The sequence below is a fragment of the Empidonax traillii genome, unplaced genomic scaffold (genome assembly GCF_003031625.1).
Source record: "Empidonax traillii isolate 1590-97213 ecotype Southwest subspecies unplaced genomic scaffold, ASM303162v1 scaffold1119:size178550, whole genome shotgun sequence".
Lineage (NCBI taxonomy): Eukaryota > Metazoa > Chordata > Aves > Passeriformes > Tyrannidae > Empidonax > Empidonax traillii.
In genome coordinates this window covers 104,005-128,542 of record NW_020956312.1, presented here as the reverse complement: position 1 = coordinate 128,542, position 24,538 = coordinate 104,005, and the positions used below count along the sequence as shown (strand labels likewise).

Below are 24,538 nucleotides of genomic sequence, written 5' to 3'. Positions count from 1 at the left end.
CACGTGTTGCTGGGGGAATGCTTGTGGACAGGACTGATTAACGAAGCTGTTCTCACTCGCAGCAGCCCTTTCCCTCCAGCCATCCACCAGTCACGAGACGCGTCTCGCACATGCCACGTCGCGCTGGCGTGGAGCGCTGCAGAGAAAACACCACCGAACACCCCTGACAATAGCTGCTTGCTTAAACAGTTACTCCACCATTGTTAACTGAGCTACAAGTTGTGACAAGTGATGTATCCACAGTCATCCCTCTGGCATTCTTTATAAAAACACGAATCACGGCAACATTCCCCGTGAGGAACTCCCATCCTGAGGGTGTCGTTCAGCCTCGCTGGGTCTTTCCACTCTGTAAAATGTAACTGTCAGGGCAACTTCTGTGAATTGCACAGGCCGACGTGTAGGTTTGGTAAAGAACAACTGAGAAAGCTCATGTCAGAATTCATTAGTTATGTTTAACTTCACGTAATGCCTGTGTACAGAATTAAAATCTTCTTTCTTTTTAAGTCATTCTACCAAACACACGTATTGGCGTACATTAACCAGAAAACAAAACGCTTCAGGGAAATTCAGAGAAACACCCAACGATTTCCTAAGATTTCCTTCATTTTTTTGGCCTGTTTTTTTAAAAATGAAATACTGGATTGAGAGTTGTTTGCTGGAATAATGCAATGCCTCTTTATAAATAAAGTCACATGGGGAAAAAATACTATGCATAATTAAAATACTTTTTTTTTTACAATTAATTACAGCATAAAGGAATTTAAATATTTTTGTATTAAAAACTAATACTGAAAAGATAAAAGTTATTGTCATAACATCAAAGAAGTGATTTGTATTTTTTAAGGTAAATAACATTATCCTAATCACAGATGTGGATATTCAAATGAGAAAAATGTTACATATTTATAATTAAATGTTGTAAAAGCAACAGTATTTTAAATACAGTATTATAAGCAAGTAATATCTAAAAATCATGCTGATATTAAAAGTCCATAAAACCATTCATCACTTTATAACTACAACTGCACAGTTACAGGCTGTGAGATCCAACTGGAGATCTCATCTTACTTCTGCTTTGCATGTGTTTGTGGTTGAAGAAATAACTCCCTCAAGTATTGTGTTTGCTGAGATGCTCTTAACTGACTGCAAAGTTGCCTTCCCTGGTACAGATGCTGCTCCATAGCCTGGAATGTGCCCCCTGCAGGTTCCAATCACAACACCTATTTCATGCTGGAATAGAAAAGTGAGACACCACAAAGCTGGCAAAGCAGGAAAAAGAGAGGAGAAAAAAAAAAATCGCAGTTTCAAACGACGTGAGTTTTCTTTTGCCATAAGAACTCGACTCACAACCACAAGGTTATTCCCCCCCCCCCCCAAATTCATCCCTCTTTTTCTACCATAAACATCCAGTGACCGGATCATTGCTTTTGTCATCTTGCAACACTTGCACACACATTCAAGTTTACTCACGTGAGCAGCACCTTTGGTTGCAGTAGGACAGTTCACTGAACATGTAAATCTTTTGAGATTGCTGGCTTTGTTAGGATGAGGCAGGTTGTTAAATACCTTTGCTCCTCAGAGTTTACCAAGGAACTCTACAGTGGCAGGAAGACGAAAAAAACCCAAGCATTTCACAGATTCCTTAAAAAGAAGCTGAAATTAGTTTTTAAAGGCTCACTGAAAATTCTAACAGGACTACAGAAATCATCTCTGCCCTGCCCCCTCTCCATAGTGTAAAAAGAAGTTGTCCATGTCGAGAAGGAGAACTTTAAAAAAATTGAAATATTTCAAACTAACACATTCTTCTCTGTCATCTACTGTGCCAAACTGTGCATTATCAGAGTTCTGATGTGCTACTTTGAGTGATTCAGGAGCCACTTACCATTATGGTACCTCAGAGTACCTCCAGGTCTCTCCGAGCTATAATAAAGTGGGGGGAGGGGGGGGGGTGATTTTTGTGGGGTTCCTTTCAACTTCCTCTGCTTTTCACAATCTTTCAGGATCACCCTTCTCAATTAACAGACCAAGTCAGAATTCAGCTTATGTTGTTTTAAACTACCTGATAGAAAGGCTCAAAGGGCAGGTAATTATATGCTCATAATTAATGAACAGAATTATCCACTAATCCTAAGCAGCACTGTTTTTTACCATTTTCAGTTGAAAATTAGGTATATAAAGCATTGGAAAAGCAAATTTGGAAGGAAAAAAAGAACACTTACATTTTTTGCTTAGAACAACATAATGTATTACCAATGTATCGCTTAGCTGTGACTGAATCACTTAAAGTATTTACAACCAAGGAGTTTTTGTTCACTGCAATGTTTGGGATGAGCTGTTGGATTGTAAATAAACACTAAAGCTATGCCCAGGACAGACCTGACTATGGAAGACATCACATCTACTGGTTTTCCTCTTCTAAAACAGACAGGTGGGTTCAATCCCAAAGCCTCTGTAACGGGAGTCTTTGAGGTCAGGAGGGGTTTCCACGTGGAGAAGAGAGAATGGGGCATCAACAACCTCCAGGAGTCCAAGGAACGGAGCAGCTTCAGCTTCCACTGCAGTCACTGGCAGTTGTGGCTGGCTGGATGACACAAGCAGCATGCAGGATCAGTTTAAAAGCTGTGCAAACAAACTGCTGCCTACTTTCTTACCACAGAAGATCAGCAGGAGGCCTCTCGTGAGTGACACACTTCTCCAGGAGCAAGTATTGACCGAAATGTTTCCAATTAATTCAATTCAGGTTGTCATAGAATTGAAAAATAAAAACACATCAAAATTTGCATGAGAATCAATAAACGTTTGAAGATAGTTTCAACTTGCATACATAACCTTTCCACCATTACAGCACTTAACAGGATAACGCATTTACTGAAGTAAAACCTGTATTGCACTGAAATAAATGTCTTGTAAAAAGCCAATAACATATTGCTTTGGTCTATCTGTAGCTTAATTTATCACTAATATACAGAAGAATTATCAGGAAACCTGATTAAGTTTAAAGCTGTCAAAGAGAATGTGTACTTACAAATATGTTTTCTTTGTGTATGGTATTATCACTTGAAAGAATACACTTAATAATAATAAATAAATGCTTTATTCCATTAGATTTGGTGCAATCTCATCTTCACTTCATTAAAATCAACTTTGAAAATAGTTCTTATTTCCTAATGATAGAGCTTTCTTTATATTTTATGACAATCTGAACATATTACAATCAAATCATCCAAAAACTAACAGGACTTAGGAAAACAACAGACAGACTGGCTAACCAACAGGATCCAAATTTTGACATGGTACATGAGCTCCACTGTCTAACTGAGGATATTACTCGAAAATTAAAAAATCCTTCCTGGAAACTGTGGACTGAGGGAATGTTGGTAGAAGTAACAAGCAAAGAGAAAGAAAACCAACAAATCACTGTATTCAAAACGGTAACCAGTCATTCTCAAAAGCTGTTGCCTCCTCACTCTCTCATTGCTTTTTGTATTTCAGGATTTCTACTCTAAGTTTCTCGGAGAAATAACGGTTCTTCATTCGATACATCTCCCAGAGCACAAAAATATCATCTCCTCTGTCAGAACAGAGGGGAATAACCCAGTCTACAGAGCTCATCGTCCTACCCGGCCTGCCAATGTCACATCCCCCTGCTTGGCTCTCCTCAAACAGCTGCACTGAGGCTCTGAACGGTGCCAGAGCACGGGCAGTTCAGAGGTGGTTTCTACTCTCTTTGGGGGCGACAAGGTATTTACAACAACAAACAGACTCCTGACTTGGCCTCCCCTCCGTTGGCGTAACCGCCCGACTCGACCCTGTTGGGATCGTTGAGTTCGTCGAACAGTCCCGTCTCGATGATCTCCTCCTGCCAGGGGATGGGGACGGCCCCCGTCGCAAACCTCTTGAAGAACTTCTTGTCTTTGTCGTCGAACTCGATGCCTCGCACCTCAGAGAAGTCAGCAATGTCTCCGATATCTTTGGCATAGACGACTGACGGGTCTGGCACGAAGGGAGGGTCGATGAGGTTTGCCTCTAGCCTGTGGAAATTGATGGTTTTGAAGAAATTGTGTTTCCTCGGGTCGTCGTCGGCATTTCTGCAACAAAGCAGAAGGTGGTTAATGGGCAGGATGTTTTGCTCCCAGAGAGGTGCGGGTGTGTCTGTGTTTTACACATGACAGTGGTTTAAAATAAGGAGATGGATGTATGTAATGTAACACAATTCCTCTTTTCCTGACCAAAGAACACTGCATTGCACAATGTAAGCAAAGCTGGGAAGCAGAAAACATTCTGATCCCATTACTCACCGCTCCACCTCCCAGGGTAAACCGGGCTGGGCAAGGTGCCAGGCAGGAGCTGCAGAGCTGCTTCTGGGACACCCCCATCCAAAGGTGCATTCCCACACAACAGGCTGAGGGGGACTCTGGGATTTACTGTCCAACAACTGGCTCTGTGCTAACCAGGATAAGAATATCTGTCCTCTAATCCTGGGTAAGAATATCCATTAAACTCTAGATTGGGGTACCTTGGGTTAATGTATCTGGAGACTGATATATCTGAGTAACCACAGGAAACTGGTGACAAGTGACATTGCTGGGTTTATCTTAATTCAAAGCAACTACTCATTTACATCATAAAACTCAGTTATATCACTCAAACAAACACTCCTGCTTTTAGTGACTCTGTTCATTCAAAATAAATACTCTTATAAATGAACAAAGATTTTTTTTTTTTAGGCAAGAGATTCACAAATTATGACATTAACAAAAGTATGTGTGCCACTGTCACAAACACAATCCTTTATTAATACTGTAAATACCTAATAATAAAACCAAGAGAGGACTAAATAACTGTAAATGCAGAAGTTAAATACATCTTAGGAACAACATCTGCAGACCTCAGGGAGAACTTCAGCTGTAAGAAAAACACTTGAATTTTTTCACTGGAGATCCACAGAGAGACTTGTGGGTTATGGTGACGTTAAGAACCATCTGAGCCTCAACTGTGTCTCACTAAAGTACGACCAAAAACCACAGCTTTTGAACTGTGCCTGTAGTGTCAAGGTGTGCCAAGGCTGAGTTTTGAATTCTAGAGGAAGGAGGAGCAGAGAGGAGCACTGTATTTTCCACACCTGTGCATTCTTTTTATTTGATGTATTTATGAATGCACCGCTCTTGAAAACAGGAACACAGGAAAACCAAATTTGTCTGGGTTTTGCCCTCAGAAAGTGGCAGTTCCTAAGACATTGCTTTTTGCTTTTCCCACTTCCTTACAAAAATCACACTGAGCGAAGTGGAAGCCCTCACGTATTTCTAGACAATGTTCTGTGAAGAAAATATAATACAAACATTTGGCAAGTCTTTGCAAGTGTGCAGAAGCACCACACAGAAGCAGAAGATTTGTGTGACTATGGAAAAACCTTCCTTTTTTAAGGCCTCGATACTTTTCCCTCAGAACAGCTTGTCCAGCTTGCTGCTCCTGCCTGTTCCTCCCTTGCTGCTGTCCAGGCATGGCCAGGATGGAACCACCAGCTGCCCTTTTCAGCCCCCCTGCTGTATTTTCAACCCCAAAGGGGCATATGAACACAATCATACAGATTGGGCCCGCAGGGATCAGGACTTCTGCATATATATGTGCTGCAAAATCATCTCCTAACTTCCCCAGCGAATGATATCGAGCACCTGAGCAGCCTGCCATGGCTTCTTTACACATTCACTGGGAGCCTGCAGTGCATTAGAGCTGCTGCTCACATTAACTCATGTCCTGGCACACTCGTGGGCCAAGAGCACTGACATTCCACTGGCCAGGTGCACTCACAGAAATTCCTCTTTATTTCGCTTTTCCTTTCTGTAACACAAACCAAACGGCACCAGGAGCTGGTGGAGGCTCCAAAATGGATTGCTGCAGTGTTCCTCCTCCTGAAACCATAAAAAAGTTACAAAATGGAAAGCTACGTGAATGCCATCTGCTGGAACTGAGGCATCTTCCAAAGTAGCTGGAGGTGAACTTAAGCTCTTCCTCTGTGAACTGCCTTTTTACGTAACTTTACCAGGAAGAGCAAACCAACTCACATGAAGTTGGGCAATTCTGTGTTCTTCCATTGAAAAAAAAAAAAAAAAAAATTAAAAAAATCACTTCACAGGTTTGGGATTTGAGATGTCAATGCCAAAAAGCTCGAGTGGAGAAGAGGGGTTCCATCTTTCCTGGGGAAATGGAACCTTCAAGAGAGGAGTGTTTTAAAAGGTCAGGTGTACAAAGTAAAGCTGTCTTTGAGCAGCTTTAACTTATGCAACAGGCACTTCTGTAGATAACCCAAGCTCTTGTTGTCCTTAGAAGAATTACAGTACTAATCTCCACAAAAGGATGAGCTGTCCTGAATAGTACTGCCCTGTTTAAGAGGTACATGCAGGCTTTTATTCTCTACAGTGCCCAGGAAGGGAATACATCCCATTGCTTTCCTTCTCTAATTATGGCACATTAGAGTAAGGATATCCTAAGGATAAACAGCAGAAAATTCAAAATAATATGTGCAATTACCTTTTTGTGCCCATTGCTCCCCTTGCTGAGAAGGAATGGAACAAGAAGCAGAGAATGATGGTAAATGATTCCCTTGGCACAGGGGATGTGGTTACAGGAAGTGAATCATTTGTTGCTGGTTTTGCTTCAGACTTGCTGAATGAACTTGACCAAGTCACTCAGAATCTCTCAATTCATTTCCTCCTACTCTGAAATTTGTTCAATCCACGAAATGCTGTAAGTCTGAATGTCTGCAAGTGTGCTGACTTGTAAGTTAGAACGCTCTAAATGTTTTCGTGTTAACAAATAATGCAGATTTTGTATCAAACATACTCTATGTGCTGTTGAAAATAACTTTTTTTTGCTGCCTTGCATAGTTGTTGGGAAAATTCGTTAGGCACAAAGAACAGCTGTCTTCATTTAGCACTAGAATATTAAAGATATGTGTATTAATATTATCTTTTATTAGAGTAAATTCTTTCAGATAAATGTTCGCCTTTTGAAGCATTTTGAAAAACTGGTCCACATTGTTGTGAAATATAAATTTAGAAGTCTATGCATTTTCATTAAGATCCTTTGTCTGTTCCACCATTAGACTGGAAAAGCACCTGATACGTATATTTGTATTCATAGATGACTCAAATTGTAGGGTACTCTAAAGATAGCTACTATCAGTTTCCTATTAATGTTTTACATTTTTATTATATTGCAAATGTAAATCCACAATCCGCCTCCTTGCAAATGCACTAAATAATTTACATACACACACACCAACACACCTCAGAGGCATCAGAGACAGACAAGTCACACACTACAGTGTTTAGCTTTGCAGTTTTCTTCTTATTGAACAGTTCCTTGACATTTCTAAGTCAGGGACACATCCATCAGTCTCCACCAACCCAAAGCCACCTGTAAAGTCCCCAGAAACATTTTGCTTTATAGGCATTTGTGCCAAAGATTTTTTTTTTTCCTCCTTTTTCTCCCTGGGATGAGTCAGGAAGACCAGAATCTGTCTGAGAGTTTTTTAAAGCAGCTGAGCAAAGCAGAGGGGTTAAGGTCTGTTCAGCAAGGAGCCAGTGACGCAGCCTTGCAAGTCAGATATCTGCAGGGAAGAGAATCCACATTGCAGATTTGGATTTGTGCCCACACCATTCCAGTAAGTGATAACAGCCTGAGTCTGTGCACCCGGTCTGCACCAGCACAGATGCAGCTTTCTACTGGAATATCATTTACCTTTAGGAAAGAATGTGCAGGAAAAAGGGGTTGCCCCCTTCTCCCCAAAACTATACAGAGTCTAACACAGAAAATAACAGAAGGGAACTCCTGTAAGTTGTCTGAAGTGAGGATAGATAACCACACTATTGCAACAACATTCCTTATTTCCGTATGATCTGCAAAACTTTCCACCTCCCTCTTCCTAAAGAAGAAATGAAAGGGAAAATTCAGTACTCTGCAGAAAGTGCAGGTGTAACCCATTGTGTGTAATGTGTAAATAATGATGTTGTTTGCAGCTTTAATCTGCATTTCCCTGAGTCTGACAAGGCATACCTGCTTCCTAAACGGTCCTCCTTTTTCTTGGCCAAAAACAGCCGGCAGATGTCTTTCGCTTCCTCCGTGAAGCCGGCGTGTTCAAATTTCACCTCATCTTCCAGAGTTCTCCTTCTAACCTCGTCCTTATTGACCTTCTCCTTGAAATCCTTGAAGGGTGTTCTCCCAGCAATCATCTCGTAAATGGAGCAGCCCATAGCGAACCAGTCCACGGGGTAGCTGTAGTCCTCCTCCTTCAGGATTTCTGGAGCCATGTAACCGTTTGTGCCGGCCTGTGGCAAACACACAGACACATTTACCTCACAATGGCACTGATGGAATGCATACAGCTAAACACAGCAGTCTATAATTTTCCCAAATATTGGTAATACTACTGATAGATTTTGTATCTAGAAACTCTGCATGATTGACTTCTTTTCATCTGGAAAGCGGGATGTGTAACTGCGTTAGCATATGGACTGTATCTGCCTTTAAACATCTTGGCATATGGGAAAATATGCTTTTAAAAATGAAATGTCTGTGCAATTTCCACCTAGAAGTGGTTTATTTTTAAATTCATGTCCATCTTGCTTTCCTCTTCCATATTATTTTTTTTTTCTGTTGAAGATAGCGTTGTTAGCTTTGTCCTGCAAACACAAGTAGCAATCAATTTGAAAAGATTTTTTAAAAAAAGACAAAAATAAGGCAAAACAATCACTGATTCCACCCCACTCAATGGTTATAACTGGTCCAACACAGGGGTTTGCTGCCAGTGAGAAAACTCTCCTTGAACTGGTAACTGAGCTGCCTGAGGAAGTTCTCACTCACCTCCCTCTTGGGGTCTGGATGGAAGTTCTACCACCAAGGGCCAAGAAAAACTCCTAAAACCGCTGTAAGAAAGTAAACCTATACATTATAAATCATAAATGACACTCATTGGGGTGAAAGATGAGTTTGTATTTCCTGACTGGAACCAGCTGTCAGAATAAAGGCTGTGCAGTGACGGCTCTGGGAGGGCAGTCTGGGAGGGCAATCTGCCTCCTTCCTTCCCAGCCTGGCATATCCCCCCTGGGGGACAGGCTGCAGTGTCCCAAATAGCTCCTGCTGCCTGTGTCCCTGGGGAGCTGGTTCACCTGGGAGGGAGCTGAGGGGATCAGGCTCTCCATGTGCTCTCTGCTGCTCCAGCACAGGGCTGAGGACGTGAGACTGCCATCGTCCAGCCTTCCCTCGGCTGACCCAGCACTCGCTGCTGCTCCTGATTTTGGATTTACCACACTCGGCCAGCACTGGCAGCTATGTCAGAAGCTGCCTGAACCTCTCTTATCTGTTTTAAATACTGGGACTGACATGTTACCGGGATTACAATTTAAAAACTGTAATTTTGTTTGTGCAAAATCCCACTAAAGGTTATTGGAGACTGTCATTATTACAGCTACCAGAATACAAGCAGTGACCGAGATTCATCCCAAAGCAAAACAGTTAGAAAAAGGTAACTTAAACTTGAGCTCATTTGGGCAAATTGTACTCACAAAAAGCACAGCTCATCAGATAAATTTTGGTTTATGGGGTTGGGGTAACTCCTCCATCTTTTGCAAATATAGGGACAATATTTCCAAGTCACACCTCCCTATAAACTTTAGCTCGTGTCACGACACATTATGAGATGGACTCTACTGTAAACAACGTGTGCAGGAGGGAACATGTTAGCATCAATTAAAACATAACCTTAATGGACAGAAAATTAAACCCAGTTTGGTTTTCCTCTTTGTACTTTCTTTATTTTACTTTTAGGGATATAGAGCAAAATCCTCCATTTCACTGAAAAACAGGAATGAGTCAAACAAAAATATCAGCCAGGTTGAGAGCAAAACAAAAAGGTTAAAAGAAAACTGGTGCCCACGTCACTAAAGCCACAGAAGTTTAGGCACTGCAGCAGCAGCTGACATCATCCCCCAGGCAATTTATACTGCTTACACTGACTTTCTCCGTGTAAAAGTTAATATTGAGAGATACCCTGACAGGATTGCATCTTTAGGTATGATTACTGCTCTATTCAGAAAAGGGGACAAGTGCCCAAACACGGAGCACAGACTCCAGATCCCTCTGGCACCAGAAGAACCTGGAAGGCAGAGAAGAGGCTGAAAGCAGTGGAGAGGTTTTGGTACAAAAGGATGCACACAGAGCTCCTTGTGGATTGGTGAACACAGCTCTAAAGAGGCTTCTGGAATATTTTTTTTTTCCCTCCTTCTGGGAAGCAATAACCACTCTTATTTTTACTGAGGTGAAGCTGGGGCACTAATGCCCTGAAAAATTGATGAGTCATATTATCATCAAAATGTGCCCTGACAGCACAGCATGGTCCTTCTGATAAGGCATTACTTTGCTGCAAGTTAGCATCATCATCCAGGACCTGGATACATCTGACATGGAAAAGGCAGAAATCCGGAATGTTATCCAAAATTGGATCTGAAAACAAATCTCTGCCAGTCCTGAAGCTTTCCTGCTATTCACAATGAAGGGACAGGCTGAGAAGCAGGAATCTAAACCCAATTTCATAACCCCTGAGACTCATACCCCACTAAAACACCGCTATTTTATAGCAGAAGCAAATGCATTTCCCAAGGAGTCAGCAGTGGTGCTGAAGAGATAAGAAATGCAAAACAAGGAGGGGGAAGAAATCCAGAAATCTCTGCTATCTTTATCCAAACACATATTTGAAGAAAGGAGGAGAACAGCATCAATTTTAGTCTTTTCTACCTTATTTCTACATAAGTGTAACTTCAACAAAATCATTTGGGAAGAAAGATGCTGAAGCCACAGGCATTTGTTGTATTAGGGAAGACAAAAAAGGAAATATTCAGCCTCTGGAACTGGAAGAATCTTTCCAATGGAGATTTAATTCTGCTTTAAGAGGAGACAGCATTAGAGGAAAGCTAAAACCCAACATCCCCACACTCATCATTATGGAGAACAAGATGTCCAGGATCAGATCATCTTCCAAGGAAAAGAGATCCTGTGGCAACAGGAAAGCCTCAGTGATTCAGGAGAGGTTCATGTAAGGAGGTGAAACAGCTTTGTGAAGGGAGTTTTTAAACTGTACTAGCTCACTGGCAGTGAGATTTGAGCAACAAAATATAGTGTATTAGGTGGGAAACTTATCCACTGATTCCCAGGGCGAAGTCATTAAAGTAATGAGTTAAATTACTCTTAGCAGGCCAAGGAATAAATAAATATATATATACTCAAATGCAAAAAGGAAAAAAAAAAAGGCAGGAAAAAAGGAATTAAAAGCTACCAGAAAAGATAAATGCATTATTTTTGAGAAGGGGTCTCTTTCCCATGGGCTGGTAGTGAGTATTTAATTTAGTTAGAATTATCTAACCATGCCTCAGAATGGATAACTCTGAGTATGGGACACTGGTATGTCTCTCACACAAAAAATCACTAGGTTTGTATGATTCTACAGGTGTTCTAATTCAATGTTATATATCAGTAAATTCAGAAGCTGTATATTAACTGAAACCCACTTTTTCATACGAGGCCTTATTTTATATGGATAAATTTCACTCTTTTAATGGAAGCAGGAAAAATAAAACCCCCACACTCAATTCCCTTGTTGTCAGCTCTACCCAACTAGGATGTCCACTGGGTTTTGACTGAGATTAAGACCAGGCACATTATTTTCCTCTTTCCTGTAGAATTCCTGGCGAGGCAAGGAACCATTTGAGCACGTGTTGACTGCTCAAGTGATCTCACAGAGATAAACACGCAAAGACAAGGAATGTTACATTATCCCAACTTTTTACAGGAGGCAGAAATCATATGCCATTGCAGAGGCACACAACTTTTGGAAGCATACTCAGGATAACACTTGCTATTTTTTGCCTGCTCTCCATTTAATGCTGTCGTTTGTGATGATGAGCAGGGTGCCTTACTTGCACATGCTGTTTGAAATATGAAAATAGTCATTAGCTTTCAGTCAATTAAATTTTAATTGACTTGCTTTTGAAAAGGGTTCACAAATCTCCTTCTCCCTTTATTTCACTATCTTGAGAACAACACAAAATACAATTTTTCAATAATCCTCTAAAAAGCAATGACCAAACGTTGCCCTTGGATACATTAGTGAAGTTCTGTTGAGTGGAATTGCTGCTTTCAGTGTGGTTTGACAGGGCACAGTAGAAATGACTCATCTGAAAGTATACCAACGTTTCTGCTGTGAAATGCGACCCTGCATACATTTTTAAAAGGTCACATAATGATGATCTTTTAGCAATCCGAGATGTGATCCTGTGAAACCCCAAGTGCACTCAGCTCCCAGTGCAGCCAGCGGGTTCTGGGCACTCCCAGCTGCGAGCTGTGCCCACACCCACTGCCACATCCTCACATCCTCACTCACTGCTGTCCCTCCACCAGCACCCTGATCCACCTGCCAGAAGATGCAGGGCCAGAAACACAACTCTCTGGAGCTTTCAGCAGCACAGAAACGGGCAAAGGAGGAGCAACAGGGTTTAGAGCTCTCTACCTTTTCCCACAGATCCCTGCAAAACAAACTCGATTGATATCACAAACCAAACAGTAAAGCAAATCAGAACGTCCATCTTTTGTTTGCCATGGCACAAGAACTGTTGAAGAGAGGAAAAAAAACAAGCTGAGTTTAGCTCTATCAGCTGTTTCCTGGGGCTCGCTCCTTCCTTCCTCCAAGGGGTGCCACTGCCTGCTTTGTTCTCTGGTCCAGCTGTTCCTCCACTCCTCCAGCAGTGGCCTTAACAGACCCTGCAGGAATGCAGGAACACACCACACAGTTCTGCTCTCTGCACACAGGCCAACAGGCCCTGGATGTGGAGAACAAACACTCATCTGCCTCTGTCACTCACTCTGCCATCCCAATTCCTCTCCCAAGAGCCACTGTGAGGAGGAAGGAGCGTCATTGAAACGAGTCCCACAGAACTGCAGTCACTCCACAGTGTCTCACCACATGCTCATACAGCAACAAGAAACCCGCTGATCAAATTAACAGGCAACTAACCTCCAAAAGAAGATAAAAAAGAGACCAAAAAGTATTCTGGAAAGTCTCACAGAACAAAGATTTTGGCGTATTTTTAACGCTTAGCAAAGGGAAGGACCTTCCTTTGGGATGGTGCATCATAAACTGATGGGCTGCTGAGCCTGAAGAACACAAGGAACCATTCAGGATACCAGGAACAGATAATGAGAAAGGCTGTACAGGAGCTTAGAAGCCACTGAATCCCACGTGCTTACACAAGTTCCAAGATCAAACTTTTTTTGTTTTCCCACAGGAACATCATTTTCATAGGGAAAGCTGCCTGCTTTAAAAAAATAAAAACCACACACAGAAACAGGCACAGGTACTGCATGTTTAGCATGTTTTTCAGTTTAGATTCACAGTCTGTGCAAGTCAAAGGAATAAATGGCGTGAGAGAGGGCAGTTCAGTAACCGGGCACCAATTTTAACTTGGGATTCCAGAGCATCTTCCCGGTTTCTTCTGTGCGATCTCAACATAAATCTCTGCCTCAGATCCCTCCTGGAGGTAGAACCTGCTGACATTCCCACCCTGGGGAAGTGTCATCAGGAAAATACACGTTCATAGATAGGGAAGCAATCGGACATTATAGGGGTGGAGGATTTTGGACAAGCAGAACACCTGGTACAGACTCAAAACCACACAGTCAGAATTCAGGAACAATAAGGGTTCTCTAGTCTTCCTCTAACATGATTTTCCCTTGAATTTCCTTTTAAATTTCTCCTGAACATTTCCAGTCTAGAATGCGGGAATAACAATACTTCCGAGATGTTTATGGTTTCATTATTTAATGACCACAGAACAGTCCATAAATACTGTTAATAAGGGAGAAAAAAATGGATGTATAGGGAAGTCTGTAAGAACCTGGTGTGTACACTGAGTTACACTGAGACACCTCCAACACCTTCCTGGACTCCAACTACTTGCAGTTTAAGGGCTTCCAGAGACAGAAATGGTTTCCCTCAACAAATTTGTTTTATATCAATTGTCCCCTCTCTCCCTGAAGTAGATAAATTCTTAAGACACTACAAGACCTTTTGCAGGAGGGTCCTGTGTTGAGAACCACCCACCTGCCACCTTTCACTAACGGATTTTAACCCAAACCCACAGTTTTCACCGCCATGTGTCTGTAATTCCAGCATTTTGTCTTCAAAAAATGAAGTAATTATATGTTTGTTAACCGAAACTACTCATGACAGTAAGTGGGATGTCACGTGCTCCAGTAAGAACAGAAGCATTCACCATCTCCCGGCTTACTGTTCATGCAGAACTGCTTCTGCTCAAAGCTGGCAAATCAGAAGTTCAAAGAATTTCACTGTCAGCCAACTGCTGCATTTCTTATCCAATGAAACAAAAACATCTTTGATGACGGTGAGTCAACAAGTGGCACCCTAGATGATTTACCAGAGATCATTTCAGAATGTACACTATTTTTATAGATAATGCTATAGCATTTATTGTGAGATTAAACTGAACCAGGAACAATGTTAAAAGTCATGAAAAGACACCTGATGCTACATCATGAAGGGCTCCACTGTCTTTCCCAGCCAGAAAAAGTGTTGCATGAGTGGCGTGCCATGTGTAGGAAAAGCATCTCACGGGCCACATTGCATTCTCAAAATTTTAAATGACTTTAGGATCCTTCCTGCCACCTCCAAAACTGCAGGAGGCAGAACGTCTTTCCAAGACCTTTAGTGGTGGAATGGTGATTCCACCACTTCCCTGGGCAGCCTCTTCCAACACTTGGCAATCCTTTAGGCTCATGTTCAGCCAGATGTTGGCCAATGACTCCCTTTTCCCCCTGGGTGGCTTTCCAGCCGCTCCTCTCCCAGCCTGTAGCACTGCAGGGGGTTGGATCCAAGGGCAGGAACCAGCACTTCACCTCACTGAACCCTGCACAACTGGCCTGGGCCCATCGACCCAGCCTGTCCTGTCCCTCTGCAGAGCCTTCCTCCCCTCCAGCAGATCCACATTCCACCCCACCTGCTGTCCTCTGGGAACCTGCTAAGGGGGCACTCAATCCCCTTACCCAGCTCACTGAGGGACATATCAAACAGGGCTGGCCCCAGGACCGAGCTCTGGAGAGCCCTGCTGGTGTCTGGCCCCAGCTGTAATTCCACCCACTGCCACTCCCTGGGCCCAGGGAACAGCACAGCCATCCAAGCCACGAGCTTCTCCAGGAGAATGCTGTGGGAAACAGGGACAAAGAACTTCCCCCAGTCCAGGCAGGCACATCCACAGCCTTCCCCTCATCCACAGAGCGGGTGACCCTGTCTCAGAAGGAGATCAGGACGGCCAGGCAGGACCTGCCATTCACAACCCTGTGCTGGCTGGGCCTGATCCCCTGGTTGTGTGGTGTGTGCTGTGTGCCAGCCCTCAAGAAGATCTGCTCTGTGACCTTCTCTAGCACCGAGGTCAGGCTGACAGGTCTGCAGCTCCCTGGATGCTCCTTCTGGCCTGTCCTGTGGATGGACACCACAATTGCTCATGTCCAGCCAGAATGAGTCCTCATTTTGAGTCCAGGGACCTCCCTGGTTTTTCAGGACAACTGGTAAATGATGGGAAGGGGCTTGGCGAGCACTTCTGCCAGCTCCCAGCTGGCCCCACAGACCTGTGTGGATAAGGCTACGTTCTGCAAAGTGCACGTTTCAGAGATTAAAAAAAACCTGAAACACCCATCATGGTGATGCAGTTCAAAACAACTGTGACTGACAACATTTTTAAGAACAAAGTTTTGCTAGCAAAAGCACCAACCTTGCATGTCCTACTTAAAAATTCATAAGCAGAACGGTGGGTTTGAAACTGCGAAACAGCAGCGAGTCCCTCTAATTCTGAACAAAGGAGCTGTCATTTTTCAAAGTGCAAGGGAAGAGCGAATTTGTACAGAATCTTATCCAATAAGAATGCCACGTGATAATGGACAGAGGTCAACTGCCGAATAGCTTGCTGAGTTATTTTTTATTTCACAAGTCTAAACCCTCCTCCCGCTTCTCAACTGCCTTGAAATTAAACTGCAAGTTTCAGGAACATCTAAATAGATTTTCTTCTGTTTTCCTAAGAAATAGAATCTTATAATAAACAAACATACAGGAGGGCAAAAGGACGTTTTGAGTAAGATTTTAACCAAAACATGTTTTTCCTATAAAAATATTATGATGTCCTTCAAATATATAAAACATAGCACAGGAAAACTGCGAAGAAGCCTGAAACCTCTGAAGCTGTGAATGCACTTTTACAAATACCACAAAAATATGTTTGTGTTATTTTTCCGCAGTTATCATGTCAATATTTAAGCTCCCTGGCTCACACGCATCTGCACAAAAGTCCTTCACAATTTACATGCCACAGTTGTCTTGCACAAAAGCCATACCCAGTGAGGGCAGAGAGTTCTTCCCAAAATTAACGGCAAACACACACTGACTTCTGGAAAAATGGAATTGGGTCCTCTGTATTTCAGTGTGAAGAGGATGAACAAACTGACTTCCCTCACAACCATTCTCAGGTTTCATTAAGGTCTAATTAAGAAGCATTCCTTTTTTGGACAAGGACAGGAGCGTTTGACTCACACACAAGAAGTGAGTTTTGAGTAGTACGAGAAAAAGCTGCAGAGACTTCAATAAAAAGGGGACAGGTCAAACTGTTCAAGTGGAGAAACTTGGGATGGAGGCTCCTCATTTCTGTCATATATAAAATAAACTAGTTCAAGAGTCAATCGGGCACATAAACAGATAAAACACCTGTCTATAAAAAGCCCCCTTTGCAGGCTCTCAGTTCCTCCTGGTTCTCTGTCTCAGTTATATAAGACAGAGAACATCAACATTTTCAAAGGCATCATTTTCAGATACAAGCCAGTTTTGTGCACAGAACGACCCACACATCAGATGAGACGCTACAGGCACATTTGTGTGAGATCATGGGATTTCTTAAAATCCTGAATAATTGTATTACCACTGGGAAAGAGTTCCTGTTTGCATTGGGGTCAGGAGGAGCTCTGAGTAAGTGTGAATACATACACATTTCTGGGCAGATTGCACAGGCACATGTATGTGTCCTGAGAAGATCCCACCTAATCCACGTCTGATGAAGAAAAAACACATTGTAAATAGCTTTCAATTAACTTCTACTTGCTTTTATTTCCAACACTGTTGTTAGTCAAACTTGTGTGGGTTTTTTTTTTGGTGATTTCTCCATTCCAAAGCCAGTTGGCACTTCACAAAGACAAACTGGCACGTGTAGTGAAATTTAAGTTTTCTAAATTCTGTCCTTATTACTATACCTATTACTTACAACTGCCTATATTTGTTCAAAGTGACATTCACATGGAAAGCTGGATGTTTCCACTGGATGCTTCAGCAACTGAGAACAACTCATTTCTAGATCTTTGCAAGGAGCACTGGTTCTGAAATATTAATATTTATAATAACTGCAGGCAATTGGTACAGAGCACACAACTATTTTTCAGAAGGAGGATATGTAATGCCAGTCCTCAAAGAATACACCAAGGCTGCTACTTCACTTACATAAGTATTAAATCACCAGTTGCACAATGCCTTTGCTGCACCATAAACACACACTTAAAAAGACCACATTGAAGTCGCCCATCTAAAAGTCAAAAACCCCTTTCTACCCAAAAAGAAAATGGGGCTGGTGAACAGCATATAAGTGTTATATTTTCATAGACACCTTCACTGAAAACTCAGAAAATGTCTAAAAGGGGAACTCATTAACCAGCTCATTACTTGTGCCATGTGACAACCTAATCACCTAATGAGATTTAGAAAAGGGATTAATGGATCCTCCAGGTGATGTGTGGGTGATGTGCATTTATTCATAACTGAGGGGCTGGGAATTTTTTCTTATGCTTTGAAGGCATCAGAAATTTCATCATTAATAGCTTGTACACCCATGAAAGGAGTACAAAACTTGTAGAATTCATCAAAACAGTGTAATTTTTGCAATTTCTAATGAAATGAATACACAGATAAATCCATATATTACATTCTACAGATCAATAGTGATATCCCTTAATTAGTGACTGAAAACTGTAAGCCTTAAATTGTCAGTGCAGAGCATCATCCAAAATCCAGAAACAGCTCTATGACGTCAGGCCCTTCACTCAGACAACTGTGTCCACAAAATGGTGAACTGATTAGATTTCATTTGATAAACCTGTCTTGGAGCCACATACCCTTTTGGGTGAAAAAAACTAGATCTATATAAATCACTTTTTTTTTTAAAAAAAGCATGCTATGATGTAAATTCTCTGCTGGTTTTAAGTCACAATAGAAGTGTGAATAAAAATTACTTTAACAGCACCATTTTTATTTTATTGCAGGGGTACCTGGTGAAGCTTAATGCAAACTTTGTAAAGCTGTTCTGTGGTCTTCCTGTGTATGACATTAGTCTAAATAATAACAATATCCAACCCTCACACAGTGTTTTTTAGGAGGAGCTTTCCAAGGATTCAAGGATGACCAGTTTACAGAAATGCAAAAGGATACTGGGAATTATTATTGATTTAACTCACTCATAGTTATGATCCAGAAAATGAAAAAAACCACCTTCTTTTTCCCTCTTCTGATTTCAATGTTCTGAATTAATAAAGCTGCCTTTAACAGAAATTCCCGTGCCTCATGACAATCATGCAGTACACCATTCACTGCAGCTTTTGCCCCAATAAAAGCACACAGACAGCAGTGAATTGAGCTTCTAAAACCAGTGGACAACAGAAGAAGAGTCATTTACAGCTTGATGGCTGTCACAGGTGAGGAACAACCACCTTGACCAGTACTGCTTTGACATTCAACCCTAATACCCACAGAAGTGGTCACACACTGCTAAACACACTCTTTTATTCTGGAGTTTTTCCTCTGCCAAACCCCATATGTTTATAAGTGAAAAAACCTGCCCTTGGACAACATTTTATTTTTTCTGCCCGTGGTGACTGCATGGATCTGGAACTTGCACAGCAATGAGTTTATAGCTTTGGGTTCACTGATCGAAATGCAACCTTCACAAACAAACCAGCATTCCCATTTCATGTAAGTTCTACTTAAAAACCTGCCTTAGCTTCCAGAGAAACTGCATTTTGTATCCAAACCACTACACAGTCCCATTTTATAATTATTTACTGTCTGTACATACAGCAGTTTCCATCTTTTCTTTCAGTGAGAACTAAAGCCAGTCATAATACAAACTTCCTAAATCACCAGGAAAAGAAAATATCCTTCAAAATTACTGTATTTATCGACATCAAAAAACATGCATTTCAAGTGTGGGGCAAAAAGCCACTCGAAGGTCCTCCCCTCTACTGAATTTCTTGTGTGAGAGACTTGGGGAGTTTAACACAAGGCAGCTAGACCAGGTTATTCTAATGTTGCCTCTCTTTCTTCATATTCTTAGTGTGCTTCAGACACATTCTCTCATTATTTTTATCTTTAAGCTCCAGATGCCTTGAGGGAAGTTGGCCTTTTTCATAGTTAAGTTCCCTACAGATTTCTTGTGTAAACCTCCTGACGTTACTACAAACCCAGGAGAGTTTGGGATGACCACAGGCACAGCTAAGGGCTGCACAAGCAAATTTACACAACAAAATCCACCTGGCCATCCACCTTTCTCTCCCTACACGTGCAGACAAACTGTCAGATGCGCTAACTTTATCAGGAATTAATTTGTGGGGAGGAGGAAGGTTGGCAACGGTTTATTGTGCAGCGCCACAAACACCTGCTGTGCAATCACTTAAGAGTAACGTGTAAGAAACTGTACTCTTCCAGGAGCAAAAGTGGAATACAAGGAGTCACATGTTTGACTGCTGCTCATTAAACAAGTCATTGGTTAAACCCTTGACTTTGCAGGGTTGCTCAAGGCACAAGGCATCTGCCCCCCTAAAATGGTTGGTTCAAGAACTCAAGAGAAACAACAGGCCAAGTTGATTCTCCTCTTTCTGTGCAAAGTAAGTTATTTTACTACATGCAGCATCTAGACAGTCAATTAACCAAATCTTCTTACAACCTGTCTCTCAGAATGAAATGACTATGTAAGGTCTTTAGCAAAGAATAAATTGCGGGGAACTAAGCCCTGGACTCATCAGGCCCTAGAATAGAACAGCTTCCCTTCCCACGTTCAGTGAATTTGTACTCACCCTCTGAGTTATGGGTTTTCCCTCTTTGACTTGCACTGCCAATCCAAGATCAGACAGTCTGCAATTCCCATTATCATCCAGGAGGACATTTTCCGGTTTCATATCCCGGTACACGATGTTGATGGAATGGAGGTGCAGAATCCCACAGGTGATCTGAGCCGAGTAATAAATGATCCTCTTCATTTCCAAACCCCGTTCTCCCACGTTGTAGATGTGATACTTCAGATCCCCTCCATTCATGAGGCTCATGACGAGACACAGGTGGGTTTTGCTCTCATAGGCATAAGCCAGGGTGACTATGAAAGGGCTGTTGACCTTCTCCAGGATCTCTTTCTCCAGCAGTGCCATCTTCTCTCCGTTTTTCTTTTTCAACCTTTTTTTATCCAGTTTCTTGCAGGCATACATCTTGCCGGTATTTTTCACCTGGATGGCACAGACCTAGAGAAGATGCATATGGGAAGGTAATGAAGGAATCTGACACGGGGACTGGAATATCAAGGGTAGTAACAGGCAGAAACTGGGGAATCACTGATGCTGCTGATGCTAACTTCCATGGCAGAGTGAATTAGCAGAGAAAATAAGGGAAAAAAAACATCAGTACAACCTGTTCTGCTCTGAACCAGGTTGACCTGGTGCAAAGTTCTTGAGGACACCATTAGCAGACGTATTAGGAAAAGGAACAAGGACAAGAACAACATTGTGTAATCAAGAGAATAAGCAGCACATACAGATTGCACCTGTACAGTTAAACCCTCTCAAAAAAGGTAGCCTCAGTCACGCTGTAATTTGGGAACAGGGCATGCTATTCCCTACACTGCAGCTGGGAATTAACTGGGAGTGTGTGAGCTAGCAAGGCTACAATGGTGCCAAGGAGCAGATTAATACTTAACTATATGGACAGTGATGCAAGGTTTAGTAAAGAAGCCTGGTTTTTTACTAGCATAGATACAGAATGCAGAAACTTTAAAGCAGCTCTTCACTAACCCCATCACAGCACAAACAACCCAGCCCAATCCCTGGAAAACGGGCAACGTGAAGGGGCAGTTTTGCAAATCTTTACACAATTTCTTAATCCGCTGCTCTTTGCAAACCCACCTGCTGGTCTTGAAAGGGGAGGGATGACTCACATCCTTAAAAGTGCAGCTCTTACCTCTCCAAAGCCACCTTTGCCCAGCACTCGGAACTCATAGAAGTATTTATCAGTTACCGGCTGCTTCTCAAAAACCTTCCATTGGATGAATTTGTCATAGAAGGGGCTCGCCTGGAAATCCTGGAAGGGCTTGTCTTTAAGGAAGACTTTGGTTTCGTCCCTGGCCAGCTGAATGACATTCTCATAGTCTTTTGCGGTAGCTGCCTGGCACTTGCTGACCAAGTCAGAGCTCATGAAAGACAGATAGTTCTTGGAGCCTTCCTTAAGGAAATTGGTGACCATATTCTCCATGGTACTGCTCTTGATATTGTCCTCTGCCAGCTCCCAGTTTGACACCTCATCCAGGAAGTCCCTAGCTACCAAATACTCTGGCACCGTCTCCAGGAAGTCTCGGAAGAATTTCTTGCCGATGGGCTGCTGCTCACAGATGCTGTCGTAGTCAGCCACGATGGACTCTCTCTCCTCTTTGCACTGGTCAAGTTTGGGCAGGGAAAGGCTCTTACGTCTCTTTTGCATCTCCTTGGTGTCTGCCTCCCCGCTCTTCCTGGCCTGCAGGTAGGCCGTGTTGGCAATCAGGTTGTCGAGCCCCCCCATGTCACACATCTTGGCGAGCTCTCGGGGTGGCAGAGCCCGGTTTCACACAAAAGGAAGAGCTGGCCCAAGCGCTGTGCTGGAGCTGCCCTGCACTGCTCCCTGCCCTGGTGTGGTGAGGGCTTCTGAAAAACACCAGAGACCAACTGCTTTTGCATTAAATACCTCTCAAGGATTTTCACTAAGTACCTTTAGATATATGCACCATTTGTGGAAAGTGACTGGTAAGAGGTTTCTCTGTAAGGAGCTTTGAGTTTGCTATGTATAGCTGAGGGATGACATCCTGGGCAAACCTTCCCACTGGCAGCACCAAGTGCACGTGGGTCAGCTGGTGTTTTTCAGAATGGGCCCTGACAACGCTTACATGTACTGAGATTCCCCCCACTCGCACTGTCCTGGCTGCTGGGAACATGCTGAGACAGGGGTGTGCGGTAAATGCTCTCTCCAACCCAGGAGCACTTTGGCCACAGTCAGGACAGCCCTGGATCTCCCTCACTCGACAGAGAACTCCACCACAGCCACAGTTCCATATGCTGGGATCTGACTTTATGAAAAGCTTTCAGCACAGATCTGCCATGCCTGAAACAGAAGCTGACACAGATGAACGTGAGATGTTGAGCTTTAAATCACCACACAGTTTGAGCCTCCACACTTCCAAAACTCAGGTTATACTCAGCACCAGTGATGAGCTCCCACAGACAGCTCATGCCAGCCCGGATGCCTGGCATTGCTCTGTCTGAGCAGATTAGGTGCAGGCTAAGAACTAAAAATAGTGATCCCTACATACGAAACAACGTCCACTTCTGACTTCATCCCCTACCCACAGAAAAAGCAAAACCACTTCACACGACCAGCCAAATCTTGCCAGAACACTCCCATATTTTGGCCTCAGTTTATTTTCTCTGCTGAGCTTTATGACAGAGAAGTGTCGGGATGAGAAGACGGTAACTGCAGATAGCTGAGGTGACATCAACAAAGGGACAAAGCTGATTACAATCAAGTGAAGGCAAATTCCACTTGACTTCACTTGCTGGCTGCCTACCAGGAGGCAATTTTTTTTCCCTCAAAAGAATAAACATTATGTGTGGCACTTACTAGGCTAAGCCCCCTTCTGCTGTGGGGTCAGGTGATCTGGCTGTTAAAACTTTCTTTAAGCGTAAGGAAGGCATTATGGGAACAAGAAAAGAAGTTTCCTGATTCCTCCAGTAGCACTGGGGTCAAGCTGCACTCTTGAGGTCAAGGTCAAGTTTCTTCCCCGGTCTTAGAGAAAGCTGAGGAGCTGAATCACAAAAACTGAACACGAAGAGTAACAACAGGCACCTCTCAGACTCCCCACAGTAAGTGCTGAGCCCTTGGCTGCTTTTGGCCACTGTGCTACCATGCAGTATTTTATTTTCACAAGCATGAATCCTGTCTTGACACAGAACTCACAGCTGTGTGTTTTGCAGGTGAGACTGAGAGGGCCATCCATTGTGAGCTGCTGTGTGTGCACGTTAACAGGGGTGCTCCGGGGCACAGCAGCTGAAAGCCTGCCCAGCTGTGCCAGGTGAGAGCAGGCAGGGCCAGGGGCTGCTTACATAAAGGGCTGAACGGTGCAGTGTGGGCAACGCCCAAAATAGCCAGAGCAAGGGATGGGGAATTCTCCCGCTGGCTTTCCTGCAGCAACACGTTCCTGTAATATCCTGGGTAGAGAAAAGAAAGAAAGGAGGTAACAAAGCTTTCATTTCAGGTCCTAAAATTGAGCGGGGTCAGAAGGTCAAAGAGCAGCAGTACGAATGGCTGGGAGGTGGGTCCTGAGGCTGAGCTTACACCAGCTACTGATATATTCATGTCTAAGCAAATCAAGAGAATACCCAATGTTTCTGGAACCTGTGTAAGACAAACATTTACAGCTTCAAAAACCATTCTACTCTGATAAGTAGACTCTTTCCTACTTTCTATGGAACGTGAACTTTCACTCAAAGAACATAATTTCACGAAAAGCAAAATCAAAGAATATGATCATTCAACTCATATTCATTACTCCAGGCACTTTAGAGACAAAGTTCTAGCTAGATGTGCTTGCTGACTTATTAAATTTATTAAATCACTGCAAAAAAAAGGAGCTCAGCATTAATCTATTAATTAATAAAAGCTGTTTAAGATGGTGTTACCTACGCATAAAACAGTATGTTTGGGTGAGAAGCAAAACTGATTTATTTTGCAGGCACAGGAGGTGAACAATGACAGAACTGAAAACGGGGGCTTACTAAGACCTGTGCTAATGGAACATCAGGAAATTATTTGGAAAAGAACATTTCTCTGGTGCAAAGCTGATAGAAAGAATGGGACCTAAGCTCATCCTAAATCACAGACAAAATATGCAGGACTTAAAATTCATTACCTTATGTTCTAGACAAACCTCAACTACTGCTCAGCAAGGTACTTCAGACACACACCAGGATCAGCTGCTTTGATTTCAACATTAACTCCCCTAATACCTCATTTGTGTCAATACCCCTTTGACCCAAACCTTTGGAAAAACTCTCCTACAACTGTAATTCTCAGGGACTCCTGCCACGCACGTGATGTGAATTA

The 24,538-nt window shown here is 42.7% G+C and overlaps 1 protein-coding gene across 1 annotated transcript; it reads right to left on the bottom strand.

Annotated features, from left to right (window-relative positions):
• Positions 1-2,581: 2,581 nt before the first annotated feature.
• GRK7 (G protein-coupled receptor kinase 7) lies at positions 2,582-23,326 on the bottom strand. The gene is made up of 4 exons (XM_027905087.1): positions 21,371-23,326; positions 20,221-20,658; positions 8,056-8,327; positions 2,582-4,088 (listed from the first exon to the last, which is right to left on the bottom strand). Exons 1-4 carry the CDS (start codon positions 21,971-21,973, stop codon positions 3,746-3,748), a joined length of 1,656 nt encoding a protein of 551 aa, XP_027760888.1. The 5' UTR covers positions 21,974-23,326; the 3' UTR covers positions 2,582-3,745.
• Between the last annotated feature and the right edge of the window lie 1,212 nt (positions 23,327-24,538).

Coding starts and splice junctions, on each gene's coding strand:
- GRK7 (XM_027905087.1), bottom strand. CDS start 21,973: ATGTGTGACATGGGGGGGCTCGACAACCTGATTGCCAACACGGCCTAC. Junction 8,328..20,220: donor GAAAACCCATAACTCAGAGG/GTGAGTACAAAT, acceptor TGTTTGCCACAG/GCCGGCACAAACGGTTACAT. Junction 4,089..8,055: donor GAGGACCGTTTAGGAAGCAG/GTATGCCTTGTC, acceptor GCTTTGTTGCAG/AAATGCCGACGACGACCCGA.